The sequence below is a fragment of the Equus asinus genome, chromosome 11, assembly GCF_041296235.1.
Source record: "Equus asinus isolate D_3611 breed Donkey chromosome 11, EquAss-T2T_v2, whole genome shotgun sequence".
Lineage (NCBI taxonomy): Eukaryota > Metazoa > Chordata > Mammalia > Perissodactyla > Equidae > Equus > Equus asinus.
In genome coordinates this window covers 19,858,626-19,881,757 of record NC_091800.1, presented here as the reverse complement: position 1 = coordinate 19,881,757, position 23,132 = coordinate 19,858,626, and the positions used below count along the sequence as shown (strand labels likewise).

Sequence of the window (23,132 nt, the reverse complement as noted above, 5' to 3'; positions counted from 1 at the left end):
AACGGGTGATACAAAAGCAAAAAATTAAATGAGCAGGATCAGAGAATTACAAAAGCTATGAAGAAAATAAAGCAGGCTAAGAGAATAGAGAATGGCAGGAGTGGATGCTTACTTAGAACAAATGCTCAGGATGCATCTCTTTGAAGAGGTCGTACTTGAGCAGAATCTGAAAGAGTATATGATTGAGCCAAGTAAAGATCTGGAGTAAGGCTGTTCCAGGTGGAGAGGAGAGCAGCTAGGTAAATAAATGGTGGTACTATCTACAGTGAGACAGGGAGAAAGGAATCAAATATCTATTTTGGACGTGGTAAGTATGAAATGACTATTACATGTCCAAGTGGAAATGTCAAGGAGGCAACTGGATATTCAAGTCCATAGCACAGAAGAGTAGTTTGGACCACAGGCGCTAATTTGGGAGTCTTCAGCATAGGGATGGTAAGCAAGTTCATAGGGCTGGATATGGTGGGGTGAGTAAATTTAAAAGTCAGGAAGAGAGATGAAACCAAAAATAAGGACACTTGGAGAGAACTGTTGAGGTAAATGGAAGTCCACGAGAATGGGGACCCCTGGAAGCCACATGAATAATGTTTCAAGGATATGTAATTTGGAAATTCAGACTCCTAACTTTACAGTCAATCTTAATCATCTTTACCAGTGAAATTTACTCATACTATATTTAAAATAATTCTATTCTGAATTATTAGGGAGTGATAGACTACATTGGCTTTCAGGAAGGAGATGGAAAAGGGCAAAAGGGAACCTGAAGGAAGTGGCCTAAAGAAATTTGCCTAGGAGAGTTGCATTCTAGAAGGGTAACTTCCTAGTTTTGCTTTATTGGGTGTGACTACAAAGCAGATGAAAATCCTTTTGGAGTATATAGGATAATATATCTCTCCCAAAATTCCACCTCATAAATGGTCTCATTATTTTCATATTGATCTCTTCTGGAATTTGTTTACATAATGCATAGTGCATTGGTTCAACAGGTAGACTCTGCAGCTGAACTGTCTGAGTTCAAATCCTGGCTCTCCATTTACTTTTGGGAGAACTTGATCTCTGTCTGTAGCTCAGCTTCCTCATGTGTAAATGAGAATAGTAATAATACATACTCACAGGGTTTCTGTAAAGATTAAATGAGAAAATACACAGTGTTTAGAACAGTATTCAGTTCAGAGTACTATGAACGTTGTTATTTAGTTATAACTATAGGACCATAAGGGTATCTTACATTCCTACAAGTCTTTCCCACTTCAAGTTATGTGATAATTATCTTTCATGTGGACTCACCCTCTTCATAACCACCATTTCAAAAGGCCACATAATGGTCTATACAGAAAAAACAGGTCATATTTTACTCATTGATGCTTTATAACACTGTCAGTGGCTTCTAAATTTTTGCTATTTAATTAATAAATATCACATTGTGAGATATTCCTTAGTATACTCACACACGTGTGCATATTTGTCTGGGCATCCCTCCAAGAGAGAAGCAGGTTAGCACAGTGGTTGGGGCACAGGATTTGGAGCCGGACTACCTGGGGTTTGAATCTCATCTCTGTCATTTACCAGCTGGGACAAGTTGTCCATCCTTGCTGTGACTCAGTTTCCTCATCTAATGAAGCCTATTTACCTCAAAGGCCATGGTGAGGATTAATGAATTAATGGATGGAACTGCTTAAAGCAGGGCCTGCTAAATAGTAAGTGTTCAATAAAGGTCAGCTGTTAGTTTATTTTGAAATACTTCTTAAAGTATATTACTTTGTAAAAATACAATTACTAGCTTAAAAGTTACAAAATGTTTATAGCTTTTAACACATTACTAAATTAAATCACCAAAACATCGTATGTTATGAACATTATGTGACAGTACCATTTCACAACATCCTAATCAGCATTTACTACTACAATTCCATTAAAAAATAATAACAATAATTCATCCGGGGTTTTCCTTGCATTTATCTTATTCTTAAAGAAAGGGAATATTTTTCCACTTTTATTTAATAGCCATATTTCCTTTCTTAAGATTTATCTATTCATGGACTTCGCCCATTTAATTATTGGTGTCTTATTTTTCTAATCACTTTACCTGAGCTTTCAAAATAGTTACTTGATGCTAATATTTCATTTGGTCTTTTGCTTGTCTTAATTCAGTTCCATTTAAGTCAACTTTCAGTTTTCCACATCTTGAGGTAGCCTTCTTTCATACACATGTATGATAATTTTCTTTAGATTTTGATGTCTTAAAATATACAAAGTACTTGAGTACAATGCAAGTTTTCAAAGACAATGAAAATCTAATTTAAGTACTAGATGTGCTTTGTGTAAAAAAGTATTGCCTAGGACAGAAAAGAATGTGAGACATGATAAATCATTAATGGGTTACGATCAGTGTACCTAATCTTTTAATCAGGAAATGTATCACTTGACAAGGAGGAAGGGCAGACAGACCAGCTGAGCTGACAGAACACTGCAGAAGTGACAGACCTGGGATCCATCCCAGCTTTTCTACTAACTTCTGCCTCTCAGATTGCTTGTCGGAAAAATGTAGGGGGTCAGACCAAATAGGTGGTATCTTCAAGACTTCAGTTCAGCTTCATGCTCTTCTTCAAACATCCAAATTCAACTCATCATTCCAAATTGAACTCAGATGTCACCTCATGTATGAAGCCTCACATGACTCTTAATGTTCAATTATTCCCTCATCTTTCCTCTAATATTCTTGATCCATACCTCTACCTAAGCACTGTTCAACACTTGATCAATATATATGTCTCCTCCTCTAAATCAGTAAACTTCCTGAGGGAAGGTACCACATCTTATTCCCCAAAACATTCAGTGCCTGCTATTCAACATGGTACTGGAAGTCCTAGCAGATGCAATTAGGCAAGAAAAAGAAATAAAAGGCATCCAAATTAGAAAAGAATTAAAATTATGTCTATTTGCAGACACGATGATCTTATATATAGAAAACCCTAAAGGTTCCACATACAAAAAACTATTAGAATAAATGAATTCAGCCAAGTTACAGGATACAAAATCAACACACAAAAATCAGTTGCACTTTTATACACTAATAAGGAACAATCTGAGAAAGAAATTAAGACAACAATCCCACTGACAAAAGCATTGAAAAAATAAAATAGTATAGGAGTAAACTTAACCAAGGAGGCAAGAGATCTACACACTGAAAAGATTTACACATGTGAAAAGATCTACACATCTACAACACGTTGCTGAAAGAAATGAAAGAAGACACAAGTAAATGGAAAGATCCTGCGCGCATGGTTAGAAGACTTAATACTGTTAAAATTTCAAACCATCCAAAGCAATCTACAGCTTTGATGCAATCCCTATCAAAACCCCAAAGGCATTTTTTTGCAGAAATAGAACTATCCTAAAATTCATACGGAATCTCAAAGGACTCTAAAATGCCAAAATAATCTTGAAAAAGAACAAAGTTGGAGGCCTCGCACTTCCTGATTTCCAAACATATTATAAAACTATTGTAATCAAAACAATATGAACTAGCATAGACAGACACATAGACCAAAGGAACAGAATAGAGAGCCTAAAAATAAAACATGTATATGGTTAAATGATCTTTGACACAGTGCCAAACCACCTAATGGGGAAAGGACAATCTCTTCAACAAACGGTCGTGCGAAAACTGGATATCCACATTCAAAAGAATGAAGTTGGACCATTACCTTATACCGTATACAAACATTAACTTAAAACAGATGAGAGATTTAAACATTAAGACCTAAAACTATAAAACTCCCCTAAGAATCATAGGGGGAAATCTTCATGACATTAGATTTGGCAATGATTTCTTGGATGACATCAAAAGCACAAGCAACGAAAGCAAAAATAGACAAATGAGACTACATCAAAAGTAAAAACTCCGGGGCCAGCCCTGTGGCTAAGTGGTTAAGTTCACACACTCCACTTCAGCGGCCCAGGGCTTTGCCGGTTAGGATCCTGGGTGCAGACATGGCACTGCTCATCAGACTATGCTGAGGAGGTGTCCCACAGAGCACAACTAGAAGGACCCACAACTAGAATTTACACCTACTTCCCTGGGGGCTTTGGGGAGAAGAAGAAAAAAATAAGATTGCCAACAGATGTTAGCTCAGGTGCCAATCTTCAAAAAAAAAAAAAAAAAAAAAACTCCTGCATATCAAAAGAAACAATCCAAAAGTCTACAGAATGGGAGAAAACAAATGCAAATCATATATTTGCTGGGGGTCAACATTCAGAACATATAAAGAACTTCTACAACTCAACAAAAACTCAAGTAACTCAATTTAAAAACGGACAAAGGACATAAAGAAACATTTCCCCAAAGTAGACCTAAGTCAATGGCCAGCAAGCACATGAAAAGATTCTCAACATCATGAGTCATTAGAGAAATGCAAACTAAAATTACAATGAAATATCACCTCACACGCATTAGGTTGGCCATTACTTTAAAAAAAAAAGAAGAAAATAAATGTTGACAAGGATGTAGAGAACCCTTGTGCACTGCTGCTCAGATTGTAAAACGGGTGCAGCTGCTATGGAAAGCGGTACGAAGGTTCATCAAAAAACTAAAAGGAGAATTACCATACAATCCAGCAATTCCACTTCTGGGTATATATCCAAAAGAATTGACAGCTAGATTTCAAACAGATATTTGTACATCCACGTTCACAGCAGGATTATTCACAATAGCCAAAAGGTAGAAGCAGCCCAAATGTCCATCAACAGATGAATGGATAAAGAAAATGTGGTACATACACACAATGGAATATTCAGCCTTTAAAAATAAGGGAATTCTGTCACCTGCTACAACACAGATGAACCTTGAGGACACTGCTAAGTGAAAGCAGCCAGTCACAAAAGGACAAATACTGTATAACTCCACTTCTCTACGTGGACTAGTCAAAATCACGGGAACACAAAGTAGAATGGTGGTTGCCAGGAACAAGGGAGAGAGGGAAACAGGCAGTTGTTCCATGGGTATAGAGTTTCAGTTTTTCAATATGAGAAAGTTCTAGAGATCTTTTACATTAACAATGTGAATATATAGTTAACACCACTGAACTGTATACTTAAAAATGGTTAGGATGGTAAATGAATTTTATATTGTTTTCTACCACAATAAAAATGAATAAACAAAAAAATCCTTCAGTGCCTGGCACAGGGCACGCATCAAAAGAAACAGCACATGAACAGAATTTCTCCTCCTCAAGGCTGATAACCCAGCTTTACTATCCTTATATTTAGATATAAGAAACAACCAAATGTTCTGTAATTACTCTAAGGAATAAAGAGCCCAATATTAATCATGCCAAGACTAACATCACTTGAGGAGAGGGGGCAGATTTCTTTTAAAGTTCAAGTGAAAAACACTGAACAACCCACTTATGGGTCAATTTGTTCAGTTACCTCCATTTTTGTAGCTACCTCAATCTGGTAGTGTCAGGCTAGGAGTGTGACCCAAAAGCCTGGGGTAGGGAAAGATCTGTGTTGTTTATACCCTGGCATGCTAGTCCAGAAACTCAGTTTGTAACAGACCTAGGAAATGATTTATTCTCATGGACAACTTATTTATACATACATTTATATATACAACTTATTTATAATAGCACTATCACATAGAGAGACAACCAGACGTCATGTCCTCCTGACAGAAGAACATACCACCACTTAGAGAAGTCTTGCCCCCCAAATAATCAAATCTTCATCTGATGAAGCCTCTAGCGCTACCTACCAATTTACAGGAACTACAGGAGACACAGCGACATGTTAAATGAATCCATGGGGATGAATCAACAAAATCCAGACTCTGAGAAACTATGGAAGAGATGACTGCTTTCTTTAAAGAACACATTATAAAGGAAAAGAAAGTGAGATCCAGAGCCGAAGCTAGGGAAGGTAAGAAAAAAGAGGAGGAAGAGAAAGAACCTTCAGATTAAAGGAAATTTAAGAAACAAATCAATACATGGAATTTATTTTGACCCTCAGAAACAATTTTATAAACATGAGGTAATGAGGTAAAACTAGAACACTGACAATATTTCATAATATTAAGGAACTCTTAATTTTGAAGGTGGTAGCAGTGAGTTTAGACAAATTATCATTACATTTTAGAACATGCTGAGATATTTAAAGATGAAATAATATGATGTTGGAGACAATTCAAAATAATGGGCAGGGAGCAAGTATGCAGGAATATCAACAAGATGACATGGTCTATGAGTTGGTAAGTGTTGAAATATTTCATAATATAAAGTTCAAGAAAAAAGGGAGTATTATTTGGACTAAGGTTTATTATCTAGGCTTTAAAATACAAATAAAGATGAAAACTAGTGTAATCATCAGTAAAGGTGTAATAACTCAACATTACCAGTATGAAGCTGTGATTGCATTTTATTGCCTTCCATTTGATTTTTAGGATGTTTGAAACAATTACTGCAAACCCCTCTGTGGAACTCAGAAATAATCTATGTGAGAAAAGTTTGCATTGAAACCTGAGCTGTTTCACATGAAAAATGACTTCTTCTCAGGGAAAAAAAAAATGATAGCAGAACAGGTAAGTTCTCAGAGGTGAGCTGATGAAATAAATACACACACACATAAATACTTAGCTTTTTGAGAACTGTTGTCCTTAGTTCTTCACAGACTGACTTCACTTTTATTTGGAAAAATATTTAACAGAAGATTCAACTAACTAAATATTTCAATGTGAATGATAATTTTTAATCTTTGAGGTTAGTCTGAAATATTAGAAACACTGCCAAAAGGTCACACTGGATAATCCATGAACTTAAGGGGTTGGTAGAAAAGGAAATTTATACCAATGAACAAGGAAATTGAGTGAAAAGAAATTATTTGTTATTATTATGAAAACCTAAAGTCACCTGCTGTGCTATCCAAATTTTAAAAATCAAGCAATAAAAATATTGAAAGGTGTGTAGTTATCTTTATTTTCAGAATGGTATAGCTAGAAAATCCAAATACCTATAATAGCTAATTAAAATTAGTAGGAGTTTAGTGAGATGAATAGATATATTTAAAAAGAATTGATAACTTGTCTCTGTACCACCAAAAGCTAATCAGAAATGGGAAAAAAGTCCTACTCTGGTAGCTACAATTAATAAATGCACAGGATAAATTTGACATAGGAATCTAAATATGTCTCAAAATAAATACACAGGATCTAAATTGAAAAAATAAAATATTAACAGACATAAAATAAGACAGAAAAGCAGTATGACACTTTTCTGGATACAGAATCTCAAAACCATAAAAAATATCCATCCTTCCCAAAATTAATGCAGATTAATTTAATACTGAATTTCCTAGGAATGCCTTTATGGGTAAGAAAACATCCAATTAACAGTGGCTTAAGTAACTAAAACATTCAATTATCTCACATAAAAAAGAAGTCTGGAGAAAGGAGCTACAATGCCAGCACAGTAGTTCCCCAACCATAGAAACCCAGGCTCCTTCTACCTCTTGGCCTCCCTTTGGAATACTGGTTTGCTGCTTTATAGTTCCAAGAAGACTGCTGCTATGACTTGAACTTGAATGGATAATTCAATGAAGAAGAGAGAGGGTGGTGGTGCTAAATACACCTACTCCTTTTTTTTTTAAATCAGAAAACCAAATGATTTTCCAGAAGTCCCCCAGAAGACTTCCATCTATATTGCACTGGCCAGAACCACATCATATGGCTACCCCTAGATGCTAGCAAGCTGAGGAAGCAAGCACCTAGCTCTTTTAGTCTCAGCAGTGGTGGAAAGTAAGGGAGAAGGTTGGGAATGGATGTTTATTTAGCCAACCAAGTGTTAATACACACTACAAATTCTAATCAGAATCTCCGTTTTTCATTCAAACTCTTCTGTCTCCTCAAGTAGAATGTAAATTCCAGAAAAGGAGTCTTTATCTTGCTCACCACCGTATTCCTGGTACCTGACATGGAGTCATCTATTGGATGAATAAATAGCTTTCATGCGAACTGAAAACAGCTGTTTTTAAAAACAGTCATTTCGGGGATGGCCCCGTGGCATAGTGGTTAAGTTCACGTGCTCTGCTTTGACCGTCCACGGTTTGCAGGTTCAGATCGTAGGCGCAGACCTAGCACCACTTGTCAAAGCCATGCTGTGGAGGTGTCCCACATAAAATAGAGGAGGACTGGCACAGACGTTAGCTCAGTGACAACCTTCCTCAAGGAAAAAAAGAAAGAGGAAGATTAGCGACAGATATCAGCTCAAGGCCAATCTTCCTCACAAAAACAAACAAAAAGGCCACTTCTAAATGACAGATGCCTTAGTGTATTACAACTATAGCTTTAGTTTTCAATATTGCGACTAAACACAGAATTATACAATAGGGAAGGTCATCTGGTCTTACCATCTTCCCAATTTAAGACTCTCTGCCAGAAGGCAGCACGGCTGCCCATCTCTGGCTTAAATACCACAAATGAATCTCTTAAAGTTTGGTGAGTGCTTACTGTGTCAGGGACTGGGTCTAATGCTCCACATCCATGATCTTATTTGTATTCATAATAACCCAATGAGGAAAATACTGTTATCTCTATTTCACAAATGAGAAAAATGAGGCAGAGTCTCAAAAACAATACAGAAAGTAAGTAGCAGGCCCTGGATCAGAACAAGGTCTACCTAACTCCAGATTTTGTGTTGTGAATCACTGAGTTTAACCATTTCCAGTATTAACACAGTCCATTCCACTAACCATCTGTTTGCTAGAAGGTTCTTTTACAGGCCTGGGCCAGTTGGACACTCTATATTTCTATTCACTGACTTAGTTCTGGAGGAAAGCTCATTAAGTCTGTTCACTCCACTACATGATCACCCTCTGAAGATCTCAGAATTATTTCCAAACTGTGTTATTTCGGTCACCTGCTTTCAGATTAGAGTCTGTTTGTAGGATTCTCTCTCAAAATGTAGCATCCAAAAGGAAACCCAACACCACCACCACGGTTACATCAATCTTCCCTGAGATTGCAACAAGTTTTCTCTTAATGAGGCTTGTAACATTTATGGCCAAGAAACTTTCCAAATCTTTTTCAAACAATTTGTTGCCAATCCAGGTTTCTTCCATGAATTTTTAAATGTACATACTTACATTTAGCCACGTTAAGTTTCAACGAATTGTTTTGATCCAGTTGTTCTGATCTATTTGGGCATAAGGCCCTTTAGATCCTCACTTACACACACACATACACCCCACAAAGGAAAAACGAGATAAATTTTAAAAATTAATGTTGATTAAAAACAAACATATACGTAATTCTTAAATCCCTTTAAGTAAAAATTACTACTTCAGTTAAATATAGTAAGCATCGAAACATTAAAATACCCCGTACACATACTATGAAGAAAAATCTTATAAAAATGTTTAACTTTGGGGACTGTGACCATTTGTACATAAAAGTCCTATGAAAAAAAATTTCATTAACACATATCAGTAACTGATTCTGGTAAAGAATGAATCTGAGACCCGAACCATGCTACTAAAATTTTCTTTCTTGAGAATGAAATGGTAAAACTGAGAAGCAGGTATGATATCAACTTGTTATGACACATGCAATTTAATCTACCTTTGTAAAGATTTTATTCAAAAGACTCAACCTACCTAGGACACGCTTGTTTCATGTTATGTATCTTTTCTTTATGAATTACATAGAAGCAGAATTAAATCATAATGTGATTTCATTGTTTACAATGCAGGAAACGAGTTTCAGAAAGTGCTATTTTTCATTGCTCAGGTTCCACTCAGTTCTTACAAAGGGAGTATCTACATGTCATTAAATATTTACAGGGATAATTTACTCTATAAACTCATGGATTCTATGGATAAATGCCTGGTACAGAAATGACTTGGCCTCTTTGTAAATAATCCATTTTTCTTATTTGTAAGAGTCAGCAACCACAAGGCAAAATTATTTGGGGAAAAAACAGGGAGAACAAGAATAATTCTCCGCTAGCATGAATGCATTTTCTATTGTGCTAAACTCATATTCAGGTTATAGTTTAAAATGGTTAAAATGAGCTATTCCCTTCTGGTTGTTGGTTTGAATTATCGAAAACATTTAACCTTTTTTTTTTTTTAATGTGAAAATGTCCAATCAAACAGTAAAAATTTCCAAAAACTCTTGGAAAATAGGTCACCTATAAACCAATTTCCTCAAAATGTAAGCAAGTTGAAGAAAAACTAAAAGTGGGACTCTACTGCCCTCTTTTGTATTAAGGATGTAACACAACACAAGTGCCAAACACGATCCCTCCTAGGAGGAATTAAAGGCCACGGCTGCCTGTCTTGTTTTCCCAAAGGCAGTGGACTCTAGGGCAGAAGCTACCTGCTTAACTGCCTTCACACAGCTGTTGTTTCATATATTTTTGTTGAATGAAAAAATCTGATGTATTCTCACTTTTTAAAAAAGTTTTTTATTTGATAACTACTGAAAATTTAGAGCAGAGAGGAAAACAATTTAAAGTCATAAATTTAGGATACCATTTTTTTACGACTCTGATTTATTTTGGTGAATCTAAGGAGCAAAACTCTGACAGTTTCCAGTTTTAATATTGGCTATCCAATCTATCCTGCTTTAAAATCCAATGATTTTTAAAGGTAACAAAAGGGAAAGAAAAGTTAGGACTTTATCACCTTCAGCTGAGCAGCCACACTGTCTGAAGATGTCATTTAATCTGTTCTGTGACCCAAGCACAAATTATACAGGTCTCCTTAGTTCACCATCAGACTGCACGCACGTCTTCTCTGAGGGACAAACAATCCATTTTAAAGACCCAATGTTACAGTGGAGGTTAGGAAAGACACCCACCATAGCCTTTGATTTTCTAATACAGAACACCCTCCCCCCTCCCCAGAATAGATCTAGAAAGTAGAGGAATACGGAGGTTTCATTTCTAACACAAAAATATAGTTAGCTAGTTATTACCATTGTTTGTACCCATCCACCATCTCAAAAGCCACGTTAAGCCTTCTAAGCAACCTTTAGCAATATCTGTGCACTTCAGCCTACACTTCACATGTGAATGAAGAGGAGGATATTCTCTCAGCACCATCCTAGGATTTCACGATTGTTGCTCACATCAATGGATAGATCACAATTGTTGAAATGACACAATGGAATAAGAAATTATAAACTGCTTTGGTAACAACAAAATCAAACTGGAGTGCCAAATAATATTACTTTTTCTTTCCAAAATTTTAATTTGTATTTTTTAATAGAAAATACAACACATTTCTCATCCATTTAACCAATTCATCCAAAGGAAAGAAGTGAAATACTATAAGTACGCTAGTAAAATAAACACTTAAGCAAGATATATGGAACCAATATTTTTAGCAAGTTTTATAAGAATCTGGTATAAAACAAAGTTAAATACCACATTTTTGAAATGACAAAATCAGTTTACCTAACCTGCATTCCTTCAAAGAGACATTTGCACTTCTCATCCTGGCTTAAAAACAAATGAAACCTCAAATTACTTTCTTTCATCCAAATCAATTTACTATACTCTAAACTGAGTAAAGTTTTGATACGTTTTTTTTCTTCTTCTTCTTCTTCTTCTTCCTCTTCTTCTCCCCAAAGCCCCCCAGTACATAGCTGTATATTCTAGCTGTAGGTCCTTCTAGTGGAATGTGGGATGCCACCTCAGCATGGCTTGATGAGCAGTGCCATGTCCGCACCCAGGATTCAAACTGGTGAAACCCTGGGCTGCTGAAGTGGAGCGTGCGAACACAACCACTCGGCCATGGGTCCGGCCCCTGATACATTTTGATAAAAGCAATGAATGCAAATTTAAGGCAAACCTGATAGTTGCTATCAGGTAAACAGCACATTTAGAAGGACCTTTGTTAATAAGATGGTTTTAACGTACTCAGAGCTATAGATCCTAAAGGGCACATGTGTACCTATTGCACATCTGATCCTCACAGCGTTCCTCAAAAACAGACAATGATGTTCCCATTGTACTGAAGAGAAAACTAATGCAACGTACGTAAGATCACACAGCTGGATCAGTTGCACAAACACACTTATCAAGGCCTTGGAATACAGGACAGCTTCCTGTTGGTAGACTTACCTTCCTAACTGCATCATGGTATAACCCGAGCATCAACACAAGTATGAGTTCCTCCAGGTCCAGGAAAACAGACTCCAGTCATGACAGGCAAGGAGGAGAGTCAGCTCCAGATTCCTCAACTGCTACAGATTTTACAGTAAAACTCCAAGATAAAGAGGGAGGCCAATATGAGAAAATGGGAAGAATGATCTGAAAGATCACAATATGGCAAGGATCCACCAAAACCTAGAATAAACTAGAAGAAACTGAAAAAATGGTCTTAATTGGGAAGCCAATATTCAGACCAAAGGGATAAAAACGAGACATGGAAACAGAACATAGGAAATTATTCATCTTAATAGCTCAAAGCGTTTGGGACATATTCCCACATAAATAATTTCAAAACTTCTTTGAGGTAGACAAATGTTAGGAATGAACTAAGTTCATGTAAAAAAAGAAAAAAAAGTTAGAAGAAGAAAAAAGAAAGGAGGAAGCACTGAGCACAGGCCCTATTTTTAAGGATATCTGTAAAAAACATTCCAGTTATTTGTAAAGATCCCTTTCAATAAAGTGCTGATTAGACTCTACCCACTTTCTTCCTACATTTAAAGGCTGAAATTAAGTGTCTTCCAGCTAAAGGACCAAAGTCAAGTTGGGCTTTTAAAAGCAAACCTACTAAAAGTTCACAGCAAGCTTATAACTTTTTATAACTTCTCTACTTGGAACCTGCTGTGTTTTCCTGCTCAGTTTCCCAAGTTGGAGCTCAAATCGACTTCCCCTGCGAAGTTGCCATGATTCCCTCAGTCAGATGTAACCCTCCTCCTTCCAAAAGTCCCACTATTCCTGTGTGCTGCTGTCACTGTGTTGTGTCTGTACGCTTGTGTCCCCACTGGACTATAAGCTACTCAGAAGGCACACAAAGAAAACCTGCCTCTTCATTTTTGGATCTTCAGTACCTAGCACTCGGTGGGCACTCATGAATCCAGAGCCCATCGACTCAGTCTCTCGAGCAGTTCATTTTACACAAGGTGAACAAACTGGAGGTTTGTAGTTCTTCCCATGAAACTCAATACATTACCCTGCAACCCATTTTTATTCCTGTTTTCTCCCCCCAGGGAGAATTAGTCTACTAGGGCAAATAACTAGGTCAACCTTAGTACCTCTTTATGACCCCATATTTTTAGAGTTACATTTCCTTCATTAAAATATCCCTATGCACTTACAAGTAAAACTAAGTTGCAAGAATGGCAACAAAATACACGATTCTTAAGGACATAAGAACAAATTTTTCTGACACTGGGTCAGCTACAAATAAACAAATTCTTGTGCTTGGACATTATTTTTAAGTATTTCACAATGAATTTGAGAATCTGAACTTCCACTTGAAACATCTCCAGGAAAAGAAACATTATGAACCAAATGACAGGAAATAGCTATTCAAAGGGACATATTTTTGTACTTGTTTTGCTCCAATTTCTGCTACAAAGATTGCTCCAGTCTTCCCACTGACGTCTAAAAGATGAGGTAAAACTTGATCTGCTAGTTGGATTGTGCTGATCACAGAACAGTCGCCGATGCTTCCTGCTGGGGGTGCTGCCACAAATAAGAGCCTGCTAAGGTTCAGCTGGGCTACAATCAAGTACTTCCCATCAAGGGTAAATCTATGGAGAAAGACAGTTTACATAATAAATTTAGGTAAAATTAACATAAACATTTACTTTTTCAACATTCTTATTCCCTACAGAGCAAAACAACAGGAGGGACCTACTGGCTGAAGAGTTCTTTTAAGGAGAATTTAAAATTGATCTAATACTGTTTATGAGGGAATGAGAGATTTGTGATGGTAGACACAGCCAAAGATTAGCTTAAACTTTTAAAACATAACAATTATCAGAGTACCACACAAAATGAAACTACGGGAGAACTGATGTCAGCCTGGATCTGACACTATAGACTCAAGATTTTTATTTTCATTTTATGTTTAAAAATTTACCAAACGTGGGCTGGCCCCGTGGCCGAGTGGTTAAGTTTGCGCGCTCCGCTGCAGGCGGCCCAGTGTTTCGTTGGTTCGAATCCTGGGTGCGGACATGGCACTGCTCATTAAACCACGCTGAGGCAGCGTCCCAAATGCCACAACTAGAAGGACCCACAACAAAGAATATACAACTATGTACTGGGGGGCTTTGGGGAGAAAAAGTAAAAAATAAAAATCTTTAAAAAAAAAAAAGAAAAAAAATTTACCAAACGTATCTCGAGGGTAAAGGCTGTGGGACAGGTCCGGCATATATTATCTCTGACATTTGGACCCCACAGTGCACTGGGAGTTAAACTGCTTTCACTCTGCCTGGGATTTGAAATACAATTACATGTTCTCTGCACACTTGTCTCCTTCCCTTTTTCCTTGCTTAAAATTAACAACAGATATTTTAACTTTCAGCTAGCTCTTCAGAGAAACTAACATAAACCAAATAAAACAAGCGCTTTAAAATAAAAAGAAACAATTACCTGACTGAAGAAGGTCCCTCTTCCGTGAAACAATTAGTCCATGCTCCTAACCACTCCCCAGTGTCTTTATCAAATACTTGAATTCTTTTATTTCCTCGGTCAGCAACCCACACCTAAGAAACCAAAAAAGTGTTTACTGGAAAAGATCCACATTATAATGAGAAGAAAGAAAAAAGAAAGGGGAGATGGAGAAGAATGAAAGTTTATTTTCATTAGTTTCACATACATTATCTCATTTAATATGTAGAGGACTCCTAAAAGCTCCATTTTCAGACAGGAAACTGAAGTTCAGGATGGCTAAACACCATGTTTGAAGTGAGCTTACAATAAATGGGAGAGTCGCTTACGCCACCTGTCTTAACCCAAAGCCTATAATGCTCTGTCTGCTAAATATTTGAATAACTAAAAAACTGGAGTGCTCCACTATAATGCAGAGGATTAGCAGATAATGAGAAGTGACAGCATTCATTCATTCCTCTTACAAGCATTCACTGTCTCTGAGTCCTGTCAGCTTGTCAGTTTCTGGGCCAGGTACTAAGACAAAGACAAAGAAAAGCAGCCCCGCTCCTCAGGAGCTCAGGCTGGGGAAGCCACGGATTCACTCCTATTGCAGCATCATTAAACCTCTACCCGCTGTTTACTAAGGCACGTCCAGAGTGCAGAACCACTGAAAGAGGAAGCTTGGGAGAGTTCCGTAACACACAAAGAAGAGGCCACCAATAGGTTTAACTTAGGTTTGCTATCAGCTGTAATGAGTCATTAAGTAAACTGTTATAAAACAGGAAGGTAGAGTCATTCTAAATGACATTTCATGTACTGTATTTGATGTATGCAACCTATGGCACACAAACGGTGAAACAGTTTTTAATGACAGATGGCTAGGGCCGTGGAGAGGTATGTAAGAAAGGACTGGAAGGGTGGGCCAACTCTGCTGACCTCTACACTTCCCTGCTTCAGGATCTCTGGACTTCTTGGGTTTATGGATTCAGGGCCTATTTCTTCAGGGTAACCCTGACTATATCTTTGTTAATGCATGTGAGTTTTGATAGCTACTGAACTCATCTCCAATCAGAAACAAAGACTCATTCTATCACTTTAGAAAGGTTGTTGACCCTCAAGTAAGGTAATTTCTCAAGATCTTTTCCTGATCTTTACTAAGGATGGGTTTCCTTAAAGATTTGGGGATTACTGTCTTAGATAAGTGATCAAGGAGGAAATATAGTTTAGACCCTAGGATTGAATGACACTTCATATTGTTAGCATTATCTTTCTTACTCAATAGATTTAGATTATGAGAAATTTTGTTTAAGAAACAAGTCTAACTCTGGAACTAATGAACTTTTCATATAGGGTTGGAGTGATGATTAAATGAGTTAACCATGTAAAGTGTTCACAATACAATAGTGTTGTTATAAAAATACAACTGTGCAGAAATCAACACTCTTGTTCTTCATCACTCAGTAATGGCAGAGTAACCCCATCAAATGATCTTCAAGGCCTCTCAAAAGGACATTCCCCACCATGGTGAATTTACCTGGGTCTAGTTCTTGCATGCTCAGAAACTTGATCTTGTTTTTATCCCACGAGGGGAGTAGTTAACCAGGCTCAGGAGAGTCGTGTGTAAAACCAGAACTCCAACTTTTTAGTTCCCAATTTACAGAGAAAGTTCGCATGTTCAGTTATCTTCCTATCTATGATGGGAAATACTTGAAGATTTTATGATCAAAACATTCTCATTTTGTCAACATAGGAAGCCAAATCATAATCAGAAGGCTGCTTGCCTAGCACAGAAGCAGAAGTGGAAATGGATTAAATTTCTAATGGCAAGAAGCCAAGATAGTCTGATGCATCCATTGTGCACCAAGACATTTAACAAGCAGGTACAAGATGACTACTATATGCCAGGCACTAAGATATAAAGGAAAACAGATTCAGTATGTGCCCTCACATAGCCTAGACTCTATTAGGGGAGATAATTAAATGATTATATTATAGTATGATAGTTACTTACTAAATTTGGGAAGTACAGGCTATTATAAGAAAACAGAAGGAGAAACCAATACAAAACATCTCAAGTCGGGGGTTAGGTTATAGGAAGGTAACCCCAAAGAAGTGTATGCTTCTTATGTATGCTTAAAGACGTATAAAAGCAAAAGAGGTGGTAATGGATAGGGGTGGATAAAAAAGAAATGGATTGAAATTTGTTGATTAAAGCTTTCTGTTCCCCAGACAGAGTGCAGCCAGTGAGAAGGAGTTTGCCTGGGTGGCTCTTTTTCTCAAGCTTCCAAGATTAACCTCTCCCATCCCTCTTTTGATTAATACATTCTAGAATTAATTTAATTTAGTTTAATTCTGGAATTAAAAATACATTCAAACAGTGTTTTCCTAGTAGAAAGAAGACTCTTTTTCTCAGGTAATTTTACTTAGGTGTTGTTTCATCATTTGTTCTTTACCTTTTAAGTGACACAGGAAATCTATTCTGCTCATTCTAAATATTTGGAGAGACCCTTCATTACAGGACTCAAACACTTATAACAGTTTGTGGATATATTCAGCCCAGAGGAATTGTCCAGACTCACTGAGATACACACATCCACTAGCATACATACATACCCAGAAGTCCAGACACGCACGTGTGCACCAAGATGCACACATACATGTCCAGGCACATACACCTAGGCACACACACACACACACAGACTCAGACACACAGGTCCAGATACAATGACATGGCACTTTTACCCGACCAGCTGAATCAAGTGTAACACTGTGAGGTATGTTGAACTTAGCAGGCTCTGTTCCGTTTTCTCCATGCAGCCAAAGTATCATGAAATCTATAAATGGTAAACATATATGGTCAGAGCAATATATAGAATACCTTATGCATTCGCATGTTATATTTTATGTCCTAAGTTGTAGACAAACTATTCAATTATACCCCAAGTTGGTTATGCTTTCCTGGCTTTCTGAATATATATCTATTTGCCTATTTCTTATGCTTTACAAAAAAAAATTTGTTCTCTACTTCAAGTAATTAATCTACTTCTTTAATGACTATCTCCACTTGAATTTTTTCATCACTTAAAATCATTATTTAGAGTTCATGTCAACCTCTCCCTCAAACTGGTTCCACTTCCCAAATAATCCGATATTTAGTATTACCATTCCTCTGAGCTTAAAAATTCACACGATGCTTTTATAGTTTATCTCCTTTAGTACCCCTGTAGTGGGTTGAATTGTGACCTCCCCCGACATACAAAAAAATGATGTGCCCAAGTCCCAGCCTGCAGTACCTGTGAATGTGACCTTATTGGAAATAGGGTCTTTGCAGATGTAATTAAGTTAGGGATCTTGAGATGAGATGATCCTGGATTTAGGGTGGACCCTAAATCCAACGACTAGCATCCTTATAAAAGAAAGGAGAGGAAGATTGAGACACAGAGACACACAGAGAAGAAGGCCATGTGAAGACAGAGGCAGAGACTAGAGTTATGCTGCCATAAGCCAAGGAATGTCTGGAGCCACCAGAAGCTGGAAGAGGCAAGGAAGGATCCCCCCACTAGTGCTTTTGAAGGGAGCATGGCCTGCCCTATAGATTTCAGACTTCTGGATTTCAAAACAGTGACAGAAGAAATCTCTATTTAAGCCACCCAGTTTGTGGCAATTTGCTACAGCAGCCACAAGAAACTAATACACCTATATTCTATCTGTCTCCTAAATTTGGTTCTTTCTTTCTTTCACAGAATTTTTTAGATTCTTACTTTATCCCCATCTCACCTCCCTCTAACACCAACCAAATTCAGTTACGGGGTGATAAAGTGACCAGACAGCCTCCAAATGACAGAGCTTATTGCAAATATATCCTGATATAGTATTGTGTCTTGTAAAAACTCTGCTTCTATAACATCATTTTCTTACTAAAAAACCTCAAAGTCTCCTTATAGCAAAATTATGGCTTCAAAATCCTCAGATCAACTTTCAAGGACATCGTAAATCTTATTTTCTACTATTCAAAAAGTACATCCTGAGCTCCTTTCCTAGAAGACCTGCTAATTTTCACCTGTAGACCTTGCGTGATAAGGCCTTGTAAAGGCTCCTCCCATCCCTCTCTTCTCCCAGCAAAACCAGTTGAGTTCAAGAATATTCCCTTCATGAACTCTTGTCCTACTTCTCCAGTCAAAAGCAGCCTCTCCTTCTAATCTGATTCTACTTCAACAATCAGTTTCACAGAGTAGCATTTAACTGTTTCGTCTGCAACAGATCTGCACCTAGGACACTACTGAGGACGCAGAGCAGGGAATACAATAAAACACTTGCCGATCCATCACCCTGCAGGCCACCTCAGCTCTGAGATGCCAGGTTCCTAACCTCTCCATTCGTAATTATACAGGATAACCACTTATTTCTTGAGCCCACTACAAATTCTCATACTGCCTCTAGTTCATTTTGAAGGAAACATCTAGATTTTGGTGAAAAATAAACAAGCCTAATATCAAAAGCATTTATTATTGGTCATTCCACACATCTGTTCTGATTTTTTCCTAGTAATACACTAGAGGCCTTTATACACAGCTTCATACACAACAGTTATAATATTATACCAAGTATCCAAACAAATTAAAGCCAACTTATTAAGTAATATTCTTACAATAGCACACAAAAACAAGCCAGGTACCTTGGGACAATTTGATCAATCTGTTATTCAATCCTCCATCTCCATCCACAATGTACATATCTCCTGTGTCCTCTACATATAATTCTGCAGGGTTATCAAATTGCAGGGGATTCAAACCAGTGCCTTTTTTGCCTGGGGTACCCAAGACTTGAACAAGATCACCAAAGGAATTGTACTTTTTGATAGTATGACCGTAGGATCCTACAAAGACAGACATGCACATTTCAGAAATATAACCACTGTATAAACATTTACATTTTCCAGGTAAGTTGAGCACAAAAATTTGATAGAATTAAACAGTAATAAAAAGTTAGTAGGTTCAGATAATTAAATGTTATATTTAACAAGCAATAGAGCTTCTTCATTAGTTACAGCCAAATCTGTTCATGAATTAAAAGCTCAAATACTCCAAGTAGATTCTAAATTCAAATAAATAAAACCAAAAAAATTGACTCCTTATACGGAAAGCTTATACAGAAAGATATTAAATTATTGGTACACTACTTTCTTTTTTTAATCTTAAGACCCTGAATAAGCATTACTTGTAAAAGGGAATCAAGAAAGAAATGGAAAAGTAACAATCCATATTTGAAAACTGTTATTTTAGTCATTCACGTGCAGATCTCAAATTTTAGTATGTCGGCAAATAAGTTCTTTATAATACATAATTTTTTAAACTATAATTTCTATATTTATTTCCTAGTGGAAATAAATTCAAAATTCAACACATTAACTTTTCTTTCCTGAGGAAGGAATAAATCTTTTCAAATCACTAGTAACTTATCTTCTCACTTACACTAAAATTCCTTTGAGTTAAAATAATCTTACAAGCATAAGTATAAAGTAGAACATTAATGAATGGGGAAAAACCATAAAGCAGTTAACAGCTATCATCTTGAAGGCACACCAAGAGCAAACTAACTGGTAGACATTTAAAAGATAAACTGGATACACTGAGCTTACTGGAAATAAAGTAAATCAGCTTGCATTACAATTCCATCTTGAAAATTGTATTTATTATTATACCTGATTTAGAGGCTTGAGCTAAAGTTTGTAGCAATAACAAAACATTATTAAAGAAAGTAAATTTCAAAGTTTCTACAAAATTCACAAAAAAATACAATGCTAGTAAATAACGTTTTTTAAAAATGGCTGATTTGTAGCCAAGTTTTTATTAAAGGGAACTTATTCCTTTGAAAAATGGGAAGAAATGCAAAAACTGTCTTCAGATCTGCGTGTGGAAAAACGAGCCATAATGGAAAGAATGAAGAGATCATGTGTGTTCTATTTATTTCTGGGAATCAGTGAAGTGTTTTATAAAAAAAGGATCACATGAATGGAACAAATCAAAAGTAAAGGGCTTTAACACTGAATCCTGAAAAAAAAGAAGTGAAAATAGTCAAACTTCCTTACAGTATTACAATGAACTCATAGATAATCTAGATTTTTGGGGTTTAACTGGAATGTTACCATCTAAAATACAGCTTGAAATAAATGGGGTATTGGCTGATGCTCAGAAGTCTTTAGGGTTCTGAACAGATGTGGTAATGGCACTTCTTACAAAAATTGAGACCTTGTTAATTCCAAAATGGTATCTGAATTAGCCAGAACTGGGGAAACAAGATGTCCTTCAAGCCATGAACAAAATTGAGCCAAGGAATACTAGAAATATTGCCCTTATGATCCCATTGCTTCCTGAGACCCTGAGATAATGCCAAGTTATCTCTGGTACCGTGTTGTCTTAAGCCACAAGCACATGCAAACAGCTGTCTCTAAAAACTGATCTCCACAGCTATAAATTCCACTGTGCTTACTTTGTTTTTCAGCACATTCTACTAAAACTATTTGATGGAACAAAGATTTCAGACACGCTGCAGTTAACACCAGCAGTTTCTGCAAATCTTCCACTGTGGGCAACAAAGCAGTTCAGGTTTCTTAGCACAATCTCTTTTGAAAGAGAACTGGTAAAGGAAAATGAGTGGCAAGGATTCCATTCATTCGTTTTTAGAGACTGACACTTTATTTGGCTTCATTGAAGAGGTTTATAATTTTTTAATCTTGGAAGAGCAAGTGATTCTTTAAGAGGAAAAGTCCCTTGATAAGCTAAAGGAAAGATCATAATAATTAGAGTTTCCTTGTTAAACGTCTTAACTCTACAGAAGTACAATATAAAGACTTTTAGAAACAAGTGATTTAATGAATCATTAAAGAAATTACAATTAGACTCAGCAACTTTGATGTTAAAATGTACAAGCAAGAACATGGGCAAAGATGTGATTTCTAGCAAGATAATTTAATAGACGTTACTACACATACCACTTCCTACATCTGTGATCCAGACGGATTGTTCATGTAGTGTACTGGCTGCAAATATACCATGAGGTGTGTCAACTGTATAATTCCAGGCTCGTAGGAAACATCCGTCCTCTGTGAACACTAACACCTTTGGGATGTTATCCCCTCTCTGAAGGTATACAAAAATAATTGCTTAGATAGAATCAGTTTTAAGGAATTAATCTTTATCTTGACAGAGAGAAACAAAAATTAAAGGTTAATCAAGAAATTCAGTAATGTTTAAAAACCCAGCTTCAAAACCTAACGATATTAATATCTATCAGACTCACAACCAAAAACTTTACTTGAAACCAACTCAAAATACAAATTCCACAACTGGCATTATATAAACCGTTATAGATGGTTACTTAGTACAGTAAAACAGAAAGGCTGTTATTTCCTTCCTGTTCATAATTTTTAAAAAATATCCCAATTTTACTTACTTGGGCTACATAAACCAATCCGTTGAGGGAGTCAACGGCAACACCAAACGTTGCTCCAGTAAAGTATTCTGAATACTCAGGCCAATCCACATCCAGGCGGTAAAGAATTTCCTCAGTTCTCCAGGAAACTTGAAAAGCAAAGTTCCTTAAAACCTTAAACAAAATCAGAAGATTAAGCTTCAGTTTACACTCTAGGTTAAAAAAAAGGAAAAAAAGGCTGATTTTTAAGCATGCTTTGACATCTGCCACAGAGGTGTTCAGACTGCTGGACAGAAACGATTCGGAAGAAATAGGCTTATACGTCTAAACACTAAGGCCACCCCAACACACACCTGCAAATTCGTTGAGGATGTAATGGGAGCTGGAAAAGAAGAGAAAATAAAGAAAACGGAGATGTACCAGATACAAACTGTTTAACACTAAGAGACAAGGCAACACGTCGGTGGTTCGGCCCCCGGTGCAGCTTTTGGCTGAAGGTAGTGCAGGAGCCAGGGTCCGGCACCTCCATCCCACGACCGCGGTGTCCCCTCCTAACAGTGCTGTCCACACAGCCGACAGCCATTTCCTCACTACTCAACTCACCGGAGAGCCACAGAAACGCGAATGCAGGATCAGACATGCAAGAAAAAACCCCGCGCCGGCCGCGCAGACCCAGAATTTCGCCATGACAAGACGGGAAGCCTGGCGACGGAGGAGGGTCCGCAGGCGGCGGGGAGCCGCCAGGCAGGCTCAGGTCCCAGCGGTTCGTTGCTGCCCAGAGTGTCGGCCAACCGACCGGCCAGAAGCTCCCACCTTCAATCCCTCCTCCCTGGATGTGCGGGTTCGATAACCCAAAAGGAGCACAGACCAGCGCGCAGCAATTCAGAACTCCTGGTTCCGTACTCCCGGCGCCTTCCCCGGTCTCCGCCCCCATGTCACGTGCCTCTGGCTGACCCAATGACCACATTCTCCCGCCCCTCGGGGCGGTCCCCGCTGAGGACTTCTCCTGTCCCTCAAAACAAGGGCGCCCGTAGATATGCCTTAACCACTCGATATTCATTTTTTTTAATTCAGATTGAAAAATCAGAAGCTAGCACA

The 23,132-nt window shown here is 37.4% G+C and overlaps 1 protein-coding gene across 2 annotated transcripts; it reads right to left on the bottom strand.

Annotated features, from left to right (window-relative positions):
- Positions 1-10,406: 10,406 nt before the first annotated feature.
- Positions 10,407-22,975, bottom strand: NHLRC3 (NHL repeat containing 3). 2 transcript variants are annotated; one of them, XR_006532380.2, is made up of 8 exons: positions 22,638-22,973; positions 22,056-22,208; positions 21,595-21,742; positions 19,279-19,479; positions 17,346-17,437; positions 14,604-14,716; positions 12,120-13,759; positions 10,407-10,788 (listed from the first exon to the last, which is right to left on the bottom strand). XR_006532380.2 is itself a non-coding variant. In XM_014830421.3 (7 exons), the coding sequence occupies exons 1-7, from the start codon at positions 22,719-22,721 to the stop codon at positions 13,507-13,509; spliced, it is 1,044 nt and encodes a 347-aa protein (XP_014685907.1). In that variant the 5' UTR covers positions 22,722-22,975; the 3' UTR covers positions 11,221-13,506. The 2 variants fall into 2 exon arrangements, 1 of the variants encoding a protein (XP_014685907.1); XM_014830421.3 differs by lacking the exon at positions 10,407-10,788 and having other exon boundaries at positions 11,221-13,759; positions 22,638-22,975.
- Between the last annotated feature and the right edge of the window lie 157 nt (positions 22,976-23,132).

Excerpts from the sequence above, each read along its gene's own strand:
- NHLRC3 (XM_014830421.3), bottom strand. The coding sequence starts at position 22,721 with ATGGCGAAATTCTGGGTCTGCGCGGCCGGCGCGGGGTTTTTTCTTGCA. Across the intron at positions 21,743-22,055 it reads GATTGGTTTATGTAGCCCAA|AGAGGGGATAACATCCCAAA; the intron begins GTAAGTAAAATT and ends GTATACCTTCAG. Across the intron at positions 17,438-19,278 it reads ATTGATCAAATTGTCCCAAG|ATTTCATGATACTTTGGCTG; the intron begins GTACCTGGCTTG and ends TACCATTTATAG.